Below are 14294 nucleotides of genomic sequence, written 5' to 3' on the forward strand. Positions count from 1 at the left end.
AAAAAGAAGTGTGAACGCGTGTGCGGGTTTCTGCGTGACTGAGAATAATGAGCAGAGTGACAGATACATGAATGATGCTCAGTGTACGGCTCAGCGAGAAGGAGGAGATGAAATGAAGGCAGCAGGGGAGGGCACAAGGGGGGGCCGGGAGGTGGCAGAGATAAAGGGAAAGGAGGGACGGGAGAAGGTTTAGGAAAAGAGGGTGAGACTCGGAGGGGAACGGGTGAGGCGAAAGATGAAGGAGGGGGAGTTTGGAGGGTGGAAACGTAGATTTAGCTGAGAGTCGAAGATTGATCGACGGTGGGAAAGAGTGAGGAAAGCATGGTGCAGAGAGTGATGGATTCGAGGAGATATGAGGATGTTGTGAAAGATGACGGGGTAAAGGATGAAAGAAGTGTTCTTGGGGAAAGAGTAAAAGAGGCAAAGCTCGTGTCTGAATCTGAAGGCAGGCAATTAAAAGCGTAATAAAAAAAAAAAGACAAGACAGCCCCTGGGTTGGTGAAGAAGCTGGGACCGGCAGTCACGGCGCGTTATGAGAACACTTTTACACACATATGCATGCGCTCAGTGACAGTGACGGGCTAAAAGAGAAATATATTGAGGAAAACATGCGCCAGTGCTCACGCACAATAGCATATATGCATACATCCACTGAGGCGCACATACATATAGAGAGAAGCTAAAGGAGTGGAATTAAAAAGTGTTTCATCAGAACAAAGGGGGATTCTTCAGGGACTTCTGCTCAGATTTCATTGTGACACTGACAGATGAGTGTGTGTCTAAGGGGTATGTGTGTGCATGCATAGGTCCACTTGTGGGTGACAGAGAGAGAGTAATTGTGCATCATTATTCTTTCTTTGTCTGTTTTCCAGCTTTGAAAGGCATTCCATCAAGCTCGTGTGTCTTAAACCACCTCTTTACCACTAAACCACCATCTTAAAATGTTAAAATTTAAGATTTTACTCTTAGTAAACTTCACACATATAGTTTAACAAAATAAAATGTTATCCGAGATTTGGTTCGCATTGACCTCCTGAGACCTGAGTTTTGTTTGGTATGCATTTTCTTCTTCATCATGTCATTAAGAACTATAAAAACTAAGCATCGTCTTTGAACCAGAAGTCGTTTTCAGAAATAAAAATTATGTCCTCATGTGTGGACACGAGGATTATTTCACTGAGTATTAGAATATAGTCACCGATATGTAACAAAATATAGAAGCAGCTTTCCTGGCCAAGTGTGTTTGCACATACAAGGAATTTGATTCACTTTGCTCAGTGTTACAAAAAAAAAAGAAAAAAAAAACACTTAAATAAGCATAACAATAAAAGTGTAAGAAAAACTGTACAACATAAATTGCACTTTCAGAATAAATTTCATGTCTGAACTCAGCTGTGCAAAAGCTAAAGGCTAAAAGCTAAAAGCTTAAGTTCCAATGTCCTCAATCGAGTAATTGCTAATTAGCAACGTTATGGATTCTCACTACTATTGATAGAAATTGCATATTAAACTAGAAAAGTTTCAACTGTAACATTGGATGAGGTTTTGTTCCTTGTCCACTTTTGTTACGTGATCAGCTGCAGAATGAATCCACTGAAATGTCCGCTATCGTGTTATTACACACACTAGTATCTAGTTATGACCATAAAAGTTTTAAAGAAGCAGAATAAGCTGCTACAAATCTTAAAATTCAATGTACCCATATGAGGACGCAGGGTCCCAGGGAGGTTAGGTATCTACTTGATTTTCTTCATTTACCATATGCTGTTAAACTGAGATGATACTCAGGGGCATGTGTAAATGTGTACGTTCCAGTGGAACCACGTGTAACTCACAATTATAAGCAGGATGAAGTAGATGAAGTTATAGAAGGAGTGAGCATCCATCACATAGTACATGATCTCCACCCAGCCCTCCAGAGTGATCACCTAAAGGCAGGGGAACAAGTGACAGTAAGTTAAATTTCACAGGAAATCTGTTCTGAGGGTTGAAAGCACAAGTGTTCAATGAATACTTTCCATTCATGGATATTAGCTTAGTCACTTTTTGCCAAACAGTCAGATGAGAAGAGTTTACTAAAAGGCTACAGCCGCAGCTTTGCTTGCGATCGCACTGAAAACTATTGGAAACGGCTCTCCTTTCTCCAATCTCCAAAGTTATACCGATACTATATGTCATGTTTGTAATTCCTATTAAAGAAAACTAAGGTGTAACAATTATTATTTGCGAGGCGTCAAGACTGGAAATAGCAACTTGGTGGAGCGCGCGCTGGTTGCCTAGCAACTGTCTCTGGCTAGTAACAAGGTGTCAAGGTGCACAACCTGCTGTAAAACGTCAAAGTTAAATATATTTTTTATACGTAAAGTCTGTTCGGGTGAGCTCTGATTATGTGTTGCTATCTTTGGAAGGAGCCATACTAGGCATTTGCCTTTGTTTCCCAACTTTTGTGCTAAGCTAAGCTGTGGCTAGCTGCAGGCGGAAAAATTTAAATGGAAAATTATTCCATTCAGGACTATTGAATGGACTCCTTTTTAACGAGCTAATGAAAATCTCACATGTTCACGGAATGTCCTTTCACGATTTAGACCGTAATACAGCGCATATTGTTCTTTGCTATTGTGCGGGTATCTTCCAGGTTTAAGCCATGTCCCAAATGCATTCAGTGTTGACAGCACTGACAAAGACATGAATGGGTGTGGGAGAGACGCCGAACTTTATCTCTGAAGGATTATTTCACTTGTAAATCCAGGAAGAACTACAGCACAGATACCGTCTTAGCTATGTGTATGATCATATTTGAAACAGTTCTTCTAATGCTTGAGCCCATTTGAAGCATTGAAATCTAATTTATACCTTATTAGCTGCCCCGAGATTGAACAGAATATAAACCAGCAGGTGGATAAAAAGTCAGGTCAGGATAATGCTTTGCTTCTAAGTTAATAAAAAAAAAAATAATACCCACCTGAAAAATGACAATCCAGGCATACGCGATGTTGTCGAAGTTGATGGCACCTTTGTGGGGGTTGCTGTACCCAGTATGACACCTGGTGTAGTACTGGTTCCAGTTGACACACAGCCCCGCTACACTGACGCTACCGTTGGCCAGAGGCTCGGGGCTCAGGCCGAGCGACTGACGGTACAGGACGTCCTCTTTGTCCAGGCAGCACGTCCTGCCTCCCTCGCGGCGGGCCGGGACATCGGAGCAGGACATGATGCCGTTGTCGATGGGCAGGGAGCAGATGAAGGGACGCTCGTCATCCTCATCAGCCATGTAGTAGGGCCGAGGAAGACTCATACCGGCAGTGCTGGAAACATTGCGGAAGATGACAATGAGTACAACACTTGTTATCGAGTTTGGGATGTAGTGAATCATGGGTTGTTGAATCTTCTTCATGGGTTCTTTCTGAACTGTGTCTGTGTTAGGCTGCATCCTGCTGGGGATGGCTGCTGCCAACAAGGAGTGTCTGGTCTGGCCTATGTGGGTGCTACGAATCAATGCCGTGTCCAAAAGTTTCCCAGAAGAACACTGTATTGCTGTATTATTGGTCATAATCTTATGCCTGACCAGTACATATTGTGATTAGGAATAGTCTCTGACTGTGCTTCATCTGAAAATCAGTTTCGCTTTTATTATGTTTAACAGACGTCAGGGCATTGGAAGTGATAGTTTACAGGCATTAACATGATTATCAAATAGATCCATATACAGTAATTTCCTTGGGAATTTCCCATACGTGGCAGTCTAACATAGACATACTACACTCTAGAAACAAACCAGACCAGACAAATGTATCTGTACATGTTTAAGTACGCATCTAAGCCACTATGCCACCGAGCAAAACTGACTGACCTTCACGGCTATTTCAAGCTTTCCGTACGGTGTGAAATTGGAACTGAAAGCATGATGATCACAGAGGGATGAGTGGATGAAAGGTTAGAGAGACAGAGAGGGTGGAAAGACATGCACATACAGAAAGATTATATTTGTGAAGTTTCACTGACAGAAGAAGGATAGTAGCAATGGAGAACAGTCAGATGTTTGACGCTGATCCACAGCCATTGTGCTTCTGTGCCTGATCATTTCCTGATTTTTTGTTTTGTTGAGTACTCAACAGTGTCGGCTGTATTCTAAAAAAAAATGTATTGCCATCAGTTTGGTCATGTTGCACTGGCAACGAAGGCAGCCCAAGAGCGAGCTGTCGGACCGGCTGTTTGGTCTTGCAAATCGCCGATTTCACCCACTTTGTGTGAACTTTTTCCTTCTGTCCCTCCTTTTTTTCTTCTTTCACAAGTAGCAGAAAGACAAACACAGGCTGTCAAACATATTGGGGGCTGGGAACTGCCAATGCCAACCAAAAAAAAATTAAAAAAAATACCACACAAATGAGAGCAGCTAGAACAAAATCTACAGCAGCGTGGATTTGTGTTGTTCTTTTTAAAATGTACTCCTGATTTGATTTGACATGTTGTTGTTGACTTCTTGTGAAATTCTTGGAGTATTATTAAGTAAAGAATATGGACATACAGAGAACCAGTACAGAGTACCAGTGTTAGACTTAGGTTTAGACTTAGACTTAGACAAACGAGGGAAAATAATTGATCATAGTAACTTAATTAACATGAAAAGATGAGCTGTTATACAGCTGGATAGAATAAGGAGTAAAGAAAGTTCTGTAGCGAGACACAAAGTACATAGTATATTTTTGTGTTCAGCATGAAGTAAATGAATGTAACGGTTCCTGCAAAGCCACAACTAGATCGGTTTAATAGCTTCCCACAAGAGCTGCAAGTTAAACTAAAGTTTCTGAAAGAGAGACAAAAGAGGCAAGCAATATCAGGACCGATGGATGATGAATGAATTTTTATAGGAAAGTCGGGGACCAAACTGAAATAAAAAAAACAGATAATGAGGGTAAACGTAAATCTTAGATGAACAGGTTCATGAAGAAGTGGAAGCCATTGAGAAAAAACACAACCAAAGAAGAAGAGAGTGATATTGACTCTAAGAAAAAAAGGAAGGTAGCGGTTAAAGACCGAGAACAGCAATCTGAGAGTGGGTTGCTATTTAAAGGGCAAACTGGAGAATGAGATACGATTGAAATGTGGCGTTGGGCGGCAATTACATCTGACCTGGTATTTGAGGAGGCTTGATAGAAAAACAGCATTGTGCTACCGTGCCTCTCACTTATTCTGTGTATTTGTCATGCTCTGTGTGCCTCTGTCATCGACAGTATCTCTGTATTGTGCTGCAATGAATGGTAGCTATTATTGAGCCAACTGACCTGATCTGTATTTTATTCCGTTTTGCACGATATCTTTCAACAGGCAAATGATTCCTTGCATTTCTCCCCATAGTACCAATGGGCCATGGCCAAAAAACTGTGTTAGTTAGTTTGCCTACTTCAGATAATGCACTCATATAATTTGTAGATGTTAGGTGGAGGGTGAAGTGGTGTTCAGCCACTAAGAGACATGGAAGGAAATGTATTTCAGACCAATCACATTGGTTGAGTTCTGCATTATCGTGACGAGGTGCACATTTTAAGGCTACGTCATAGGGTATGCCGTAAGGTACACAGCTTCACGGCACCTATGTACCATGCAGAAGCATAAATCTGGCCTAAGCTTATCTCGGGCAAAAGCATGAAAGGAAAATTTACTGACAAGCTCCTCTCACTGTATCATATTGATACAAGCAGAACTGGCTCTAGACGTAGGTGATATAGACAGTGTTCGAGGGTGCAAAGTGCTGGACCAGGCCCTGCCACAATCCCTCAAACATGAACAAATGAATGAATGAATGAATCCACCGTGCAGTGTGGCAGAGTGTGTGGGGTGATGGGATTGCTCTATCGGAGCTCATCTTAGATAGCGATCTCATAGTCTTACTGACAGACGCCAACAAGGAAAAGAAGACGATATTGTCGTCATGAAAAGGCTGTCCAAGCCCTCAGGGGCGGATTTCAGGAAGTTGAGAAAAGAAGAGGCGGAAAAGAGGTCCCAGTGGAGACATATGTTGTCTTTTCTAACATTAAAAATGCTGTTTGATGAGGGCATAATTCACCCAAGGCACCAAAGTGGCTAATGCCTACTCTGGCTACACATATGGTACATTACGGTCATTTTGTCAAAGTATCTTGGATATACTTGGTTTAGACGGCAGTAATAGATGCCGAGAGTCAACAATACACTGACACAGTGATAATAAGTAGAGGCGTAGGACACAGGGCCTTCACCCAGGCCTAATGTGCCATTAGTTCAGGTTTATGCATGACGCTATTTAGTTAGGTTAAGAAAAAAGATCCTGATTTCAGGTTAAAATAGATAAAATGATGAAAAAGAGTGAAAGCAATCAGAGCAGCACAGGACATTTGGCTATCTTCAAATGGTGCCTATTGTTGTTGTGGTTGGGTTAACAATGGAGGCAACCGCAAACCTGACGCATCACTGTGTTGACGCTAAATGATATGTTGTTCATATGTCTGCAACCCCCGGCAGTTTTGACAAAATGCCAGTATTTGAGCCGCTGGACACAAAAGAGGGTGCTAGGTTTTAGATAGGTTTGTTTTATTTATATGATCAAATTTCCGTCGGCCCAGTTTCTACCTGCAGGAAGTCTTCAGTAATAAATAGTGTATATAAGTCTCTTTTTAAACATAGGTCTTTTTTTCCACCGAGTGTAAACATACTGTCATAGTGTTTCATTAAATGTAGACACAATTGTTTCTGTCTGATTACTTTGAATTTGTTTTATAGCTCCTTAGTCCAGAGGGTCCAATCTAATGATGGTTACAGGCCAAGCAAAGCTGGCTATCTGCATCAAACAAAATGCTACAGCAACCATTAGAAATTGAAGGACAAACAACTCTCCCTTGAAGACATTTTAGCCAGAGAAGGCAGATGGTTTGAATAAAATTAAAAGGCCACATCTATGTCACATTGGAAAATCCTTCTTTGAACAGGAGAGGTGGACTCGGATGTAATTTGCCATCAATCGACAACACAGTCTTATCATCTCTCCTCAAGAAGTTTCACCTCTATTCACACCTGGACACTGGAGCCTTTGACTAACAATGGGTCATTAGAGTATCATTCATTGGAGAAAAGGGACAGGGTCAAAAAAAAAAAAAACTACAAGTGAGTATCTGGTCATTAACAGACACTAGTCAAGAGAGTATCTAATGGGTAACAGCGCCAATCAATCCTTTAGAACCGAAAATGCTACTTGTATGAAACGTCTTCATGAAACTCTCCAATTGCCTTTTTTTCCCCTTTTTTGGAAATAGTGTCATCAGTTTGCATTGATTTGTGCCACTAATTAAAATCTGTGTGTTTCAGTGTGACACACATCCAGAGATTTCCTGTTGCGTCACATAGATCACACATTGCTCATTAAACTGTCAAAACTTTCACAAACTCCCTAAAACAAGATATATATGTTTTCCCAAGAAGATCCTTTTAGACGGTGGAAAATGTACCTCAACCAGAAACCAGTATAGTGAAAAGACAGAAGCAGGAGCTTAACGTTTGACTGGATGTTATTTGAGACTTATATGAGTGTAGCATTAATAAAATGAGAAATGTCAAGTGCCCCTCTATTCCTCTCTCTATTCTTAGCGCTGTTTGCCTGTCAGGAACACCGGCTCAGCACTCTCATTTCAGAGCTCTGCAAATTTCTGGTTTCACTGTTGTGCGTCTGCATGGATGTATCGACCCCCCATATCGCCCGTTTGTATTTTTGTTGCAACACCAAAACAAAGTTGTCCATCCACTCAGTCCACTCTCATGCATGTGACTGAGCCAACATCCAGCCACTGCAGATATCACAGCCTGCCTCATTACCAGGTCAGATATCGACTGCGTGTCCTTGTAAGCCGAGGTGATTACGTTTGCCACCAGACGGCGTCAGACGGACAGACAGCAGTCATTTCACACCTGAAGGGACGTTGGACTCCTGACAGCGGAGGCACCGGCCAAAAGCCGTACGTTCCTGCTCTGGTTCCTTGAAACTCCGCAGCCTGATTTACATCAATCATGCACTGTTTGCATCAGCACCGTGGTTAAAAAAAAAAACAAAAACGCTTGTGATCATGCTTTACCATCATTTGATGAGATTACTGAATTAACTCAGGTGGATGTCAGTGCATCCCATGATTACGTCCCCTCCTCATCTCGGTTTTTGAACTGGTTACTATGGTGATAGGCTACCCCAATCTCATCAGATCATTATTTTCCTCTCTCTGGACTCTGCAGTGCAAACCGTCGTCCAGCCCACTCTTCCGTGCAGCCAAGCCGGCCTAATCAAACACTCGGCCAAGGATTTGGTCTCCCTGGGTGCAGACAGAATCCCACTTATTGTCTGAGCTCTGTGTTTTTATTTTTTTTTTCTCACAGTGGTATTAGCTGTACTCTTAATCGTGTCACATATGGGAACAAACCTGTTGAGCTACTGGCGCCTAATTCCGACTTGCTATTTTCCTCCGGCGGTTACCAGGGAACATAAAAACATAATTCACGACTGATTGTTCATCACTGACAATTTATAGTTTGCCTCATTTTCTCAAATGTCAAAGTCAGTCACGGAAATCGCCTCGGCGTCTTTACAGCTGAACAAACAAGAGAGAATTATAGCTTGTTTTCACTTCTTGGTCGATCTACTTCAGCGTCCGCTGCATGGAAGTCAAAAGTTGCTGACATCTGACAGACAGCTGAGACTATGGGTGCAGGGCAGAAACATATGCCGCCCACAATCTAACACACGGAAATACAAAAAAAAAAAAAAAAAAAAATACTAGCACTGTGCCTCTGAAGAACACAAGCAGAGAGTGAGCCTAAATCAACAACAAAGCTTTTGCACACCTCTGTCTTTGAAGCGACATGACAGCAGAGAAATTGAATTTCTGATACTTCGGCCAAAATAAATAGCCTCCAGCCGCTGAGATAGAGAAACGAAAAATACCAAGACATGTATATAAAAAAGTGATGTAACTGTAAAGGTTACAGATGGGAGGAAACAAAAGACACAGTACAGCGGTGTACCTCCCAATCTCCCCATATTACCACCTAATTTCTATTTTTTTTTTACCCCGCCCTTTTTTTTCAGAAACGATACTCTAGAAGCATTTAATAGAGCTTGTCTATAAAATAACATTTATAGTACGCACATATAGTTGTGCATCATTCGGTCAAGAAAAAACCCTTTCCCTGTTATGAATAAGCCCTGTAAGAGATGTCGATATATCATGTCCTTGTAGTTAACTTACAATTACACAAATTTAAGGAAAAAACATATATTCATGTGGTTAAACAGCCGAGGATGTTTGCAAAGTTTCCATGTAGGGTAAAGTTTTTCATATTTCCTGCTCAGAGAGATATGCGGGCGGTCATATTCTGAAGTTTGCTCATGACACAGCAGTGGTCAGATGCATCAGCAGTAGCGATGAGTTACCGAACAACCTCTGCACGAATGTGAAGAAGTCAAAGGACACGACTGTGGGCTTCCAACGTCCCCCTCCCCTTGTCCCTGCACGCATCGGAGGATCTGCGGTGGAAGTGGCGTATTGCTCAAATACTTGGGTGTCCACCTGAGTAACGACCTGAGCTGGAGTAATAACACCTCCAGTCTGGTCAGGAACACGCCCCAGCGCCCCTGCTTCCTCAGATGGCTGAGACGTGGCGGAGTCGGGAGCTCAGTCCTCACCTCGTTCTACAGGTGCGTGGTGGATCACTGCGTGGCATGGCAGCTGCTCAGCTGCAGAGAAGAAAGCTCAGCGTGGGGCAGTGAAGGACATTTACACCTCCAGATGCAGGAAGAGGGCAGAAAGGACCCCAATCATCCAGCACACGCACCCTTTGTCCCCCTCCCCTCAGGCAGGAGGCTACGGAGCATAAAGAGCAGGACCACCACACTGAAGAACAGCTTCCTCCCAGAAGCTCTAAGACTGTGTGAACTGCACAACCCACTATGTTGCACAGATGTACTTCTGCTGTTTTGTTACTTCTGTTTTGTTGTTATTTATCATTATTTATCACTCATCACTTTCTTTCTTTTATTTATCTTTATTCTTAACTATACTGTTTATTTCCATCTATACTATTTTACTTAGTATCTACACATTATAGTTACTGCAGGAAATAATCCAGGACCTGAGTGCATGATTTCACTCATGCTTCTTCATGGTTGCGAACGACAAATAAATATCCTTGAATAATGACCATCATCTTTATTTACTGCACCTTCATGCACTGCTGCAAACAATACGCCGGTGGCATCACTCCACATGTTACCTGCAACGTTAGGGAGGGGACAAATAAATAAATGAATAATTCATTTAACATGCGTGCTCTGACTGAATACGTGCCGTCTCCCCAAGACTTCAAGTCACGGCCCAGGAAATGACAAACAGCAGCTGTAGCGCACCCCAAGTGTCGTCGGTGTTTACTTGACACACACAGCACTCTAAAGCGACTGGACCTTAAGATGCCGACAGAGGAGTGGTGGATTTTTTTTTCAGGTTCTAAGCCCTTATACCTTATTGCATCTACTCTGAAATAAAGTTAGGTTGTTTAACAACAGAGTAGCAGAGTCTGAAGGGAGCGAAGAAGAAGAGCGCCAGTTCATAATTAAGAAGCAGATTTGATTCGGAGATCATCATATTTGCTTTGTGGAAATTTGCGATAAGCATCATTATATTAGAACCGGAGCGGCAGAGGATAGAGGGGGCCTTCATTTCACTGTAAATTGAGGAGATGATGTAATTAATGTTCACACAGCAAGATGGTAGACGAGAGAGGAGAGGTGACAGACACATGTATATATGTAAGTACTTATATACATAGCTGCAGCTGCAGCTGCAGTTTGTTTTATGCATGTTAGTACTTCCACAAGCTAAAAAGTGTACATTTATACCATAGATCATAGGTGTTCAACAGGGGGTCCACAACCCCTAAGGGGTCCGTGGAGGTACTGCAAGGTGGTCGCAAAATCTTTGGTTGATTAGACATTTTTTATATATATCTTTTCATTTTCACCACAATTTCCCCCCACAAATTTTTATTTCTTTAAATACATGTTAACACGAATCCAACATATTTCAGTAAAGGGATAAATGGAGGCAGAAGACGTTATCTTTCAGTCAGCACTTCACTTATTCAGCGATACAGCTGCTTCGACAGCACCATTTCACACAGACCTCCGCGCTAGCTGAGACCTGTCAGTCTAAGCCTCCTGTACACAGTAAGCTCCGCCTCTATCGCTGCTGAGCCAACCACAAGGCCGCATATCACACGCTGACTCTGTCAGGTTCCCTGCAATTGCCGAGAGCCTATTCAGTCCCCAGGAGAAATCCCAGATGCACGCTGCAATGTTAGCAGAAGAGAAGCTAACAGTGCAGCTCGCTCCCATCAGTCAACTACTGAGGCCAAAATGGTCAGTCACTGTCCCTACTACATTTAGCTATGTCCAAAGTTATAACTTCACCATACTGTTGCACATGTTTGAAGTAAAATATATATATATATATGTTTGAAACTGTGTATTATTTGAACATTGAATGCAAAATGATAATAATGTATATTTATAAAAAGCACTAGACCTAGCATAATATGGAACACATAGTAGGTAGCTGGTCCCTACTGCAAGTAGAGCTCCCCCTGGTGGTTGACTGTAGTATAGGTCGTAAGCTCCGCCCTCAGTGTTAGTGTAAGTGACTGTGCCCAACACTAAATCAAGGATAGTTTCTGTCATCTTATATTCAAATGTGAATCTTTCTGATACGAGAAACAAGATGTGACATCATGATGACTACAGTTGCCCTGCGAACCACAAATTATGATATGCAGACATCACACACACACACTCTGACAAGTGGAAAAACACCCAGCGAGACAGACTAACATGCCGTGGATCTCTGAGCGTCACGTCGTCTCCCACTCCTTCCCACAGACTGACGCATGGACCAGAATTGTGACTCACAGTGTGAAGTTCTCCTCTGGGTAGCAGCGGTTCCTCAGCAGCCCCGCCCACAGCTGCACCCCGATGATGCCGAAAATGAAGAAGACAAAAAAGCAGAGGAGGAGGACGTTGCCCAGCATGGGCAGAGTGTCGAGCAGCAGGTTGACCAGGATGCGCATGCCTGAAGAGAGAGACAAAACACTTCTGTGATGACACATCCCGCGATGGCCTTCAACACTAAACTAAAGGTGACACATCTCTAATGAAACAGCGCAGCGCATTCGCAGTTTGCGGCATTTTTTCAGAGGTCATGGTCCAAACAAATGTAGCTTTTAACTGAAGGTCGCTAATCTATACACTGTTTACCTGTGTGTGAAATGGTTTACTTTGGCGTTTAGCCGGCAAAGCACCTGGATTCACACAAGCTTTGTGAGCTCAAAAATAATCCATCTTGCTGATCCATAAAGGTTTGGACCCATCAGCATCATATGAGGAATTACTGGCTGCTACAGGTGTATTTTATTACTACATCACCATCTGTGGTGGTGACAGAGAAGAGGAAGCTAGTCCAGCAACCGAGTGTTATAGAAGGTTTATCCTCAGACCTGCCAGGCATGATTTTGGAAATTGCCAGTCCTTTGCTTAAAATTCACAAGATTACTTCAGAGATTGTTCTGTGTAACAAACAATCACCAGTACACCAGTCAGCCACAAAATTATGACCACTGACAGGAGAAGTAAATAACATTGACCATCTTGTCACAATTCAGTGTTCTGCTGGGAAACTTTTCATCCCGGCATTCATTCATGTGGGTGTTACATAGACTTGCACCACCCACCTAGACCAGACCAGACACCCCCCATCCCATAGCAATGACACTCCTTGACGGCAGCAACCCTTAGGACCCAAAGGCCCCACCACAGGACACCCTCATGTCCGTTGTCTGATGAGTCATAATTGTTTGGGACGCACAAGGGAAATCATTTGAGTACAAAAACCAAACCCAGACTTCTTTTTTTTTTTTTTTTTTAAACTAAACTAATCTCCATGTGGTTGACTAGCCCGTTGGTTGTCATGGAGCCGTGCTGCTACTTTAAATCCACACAGCCCCCCCCCCCCCCCCTTCCACTCCCATGCAGAAATGTAATGCTTATGCTTCCATTTCCATATAAGCAGCCGGATTATCATAATTGGCTAATCAATCACTAATCCCCGCATTAATTGTGATCCCATGGCCCATTACTTTGGATCCGAGCTCTATGAAGGAACCAAACCAGGGGTTAAATTCTGTCTGTAAAATGACTGAGGATTGATGGAGCAGTTAGCCGGCTAATCAGGGTTAAGTGGGCAGGCGTCTTTAGGGGGTCTCTCCACATCGCGTAATAAGGACGTTCTGAAGATGCAGAGGACAAGAGAAACCCAAACATCGTCTTTAAACAGTGACATTTTTGTGAAAAAAAAAAAAAAAACAATAAAAAAAACTTCTTATTAAATTGAATTTATAAATTCTCTCTGGACGTTAAGGGAACGGCCCCATTAGGGACACAAGAAATGGTTTAATTCGCCATCTTCACACTGCACATTTCTCACGATAATTTAAATCTCCCTTTTGGGGGAAATGATTTAGTTTCATTTATTAAAATATAAGCACTTTTTCCTCTTTCATCCAATTTGATATAGAACACATGACCTTGCGTGAACAGTTTGATGAACAGAGTTTGCTTTTTTGACTTTAATGATGAATAAGTCGTTGGTGCTGAATTCCTAAAAGTGCAACCCACATGCTAAAAACATTCTTCATTTTATTATTATTATTTTTTTTTCTAGTGCATTTCTGTTAATAGACTTGGTTCAGCCTTTAAACATTTAAATCGCATGATTGGCTTTAACCCCGCTCTCTAAATTGAATCACACCTACTTTTGCGATAATTGACTTTAACAGTCTAACCCTTGCAGTGCTGAGGGCAGATATTAAGCATCAGAGAACCTGATTTCCTTTGAGAAAGTTGAAACAGACGTCTCTTTTCATCACGCTGATTAAGTCTGTTTGAAGTCAGTGGGCAGGGAAAAATAAATCAAGCTATGGGAAAATATTATCATCACAAGTTATTCATCAAAAAAAAACTAGACAAATGCTAACAATGGGCTTTTAAAAATAGAACAGGAATACAACACAGGATAAAAGGATCACATATAACAGATTTGTTTGATTAAAAATGGTTCTGATCAAGAGAAAATAATTAAATCTATTGGAATAAAAGAATTGGCCTGATTAATGGGTCGTGGTATGTAACTGATGCTAAACTGCAAAGCAAAGGTTTGTTTTATATAAACTTCAAT

General features: G+C 42.0%; 1 protein-coding gene across 1 annotated transcript in view; it reads right to left on the reverse strand.

The window, feature by feature from the left end:
* The window catches only part of LOC125004483 (voltage-dependent T-type calcium channel subunit alpha-1I-like), a 228039-nt gene that overhangs the window by 87864 nt on the left and 125881 nt on the right, over positions 1-14294 (reverse strand). The window contains exons 6-8 of the mRNA XM_047579108.1: positions 11975-12134; positions 2963-3305; positions 1836-1928 (exon numbers count right to left, since the gene is read on the reverse strand). Of these exons, the coding sequence (XP_047435064.1) occupies positions 1836-1928; positions 2963-3305; positions 11975-12134 (596 nt within the window). The remainder of the gene's footprint in view (positions 1-1835; positions 1929-2962; positions 3306-11974; positions 12135-14294) is intronic.

This window comes from Mugil cephalus, chromosome 2 (assembly GCF_022458985.1).
Source record: "Mugil cephalus isolate CIBA_MC_2020 chromosome 2, CIBA_Mcephalus_1.1, whole genome shotgun sequence".
Taxonomy (NCBI): Eukaryota; Metazoa; Chordata; class Actinopteri; order Mugiliformes; family Mugilidae; genus Mugil; species Mugil cephalus.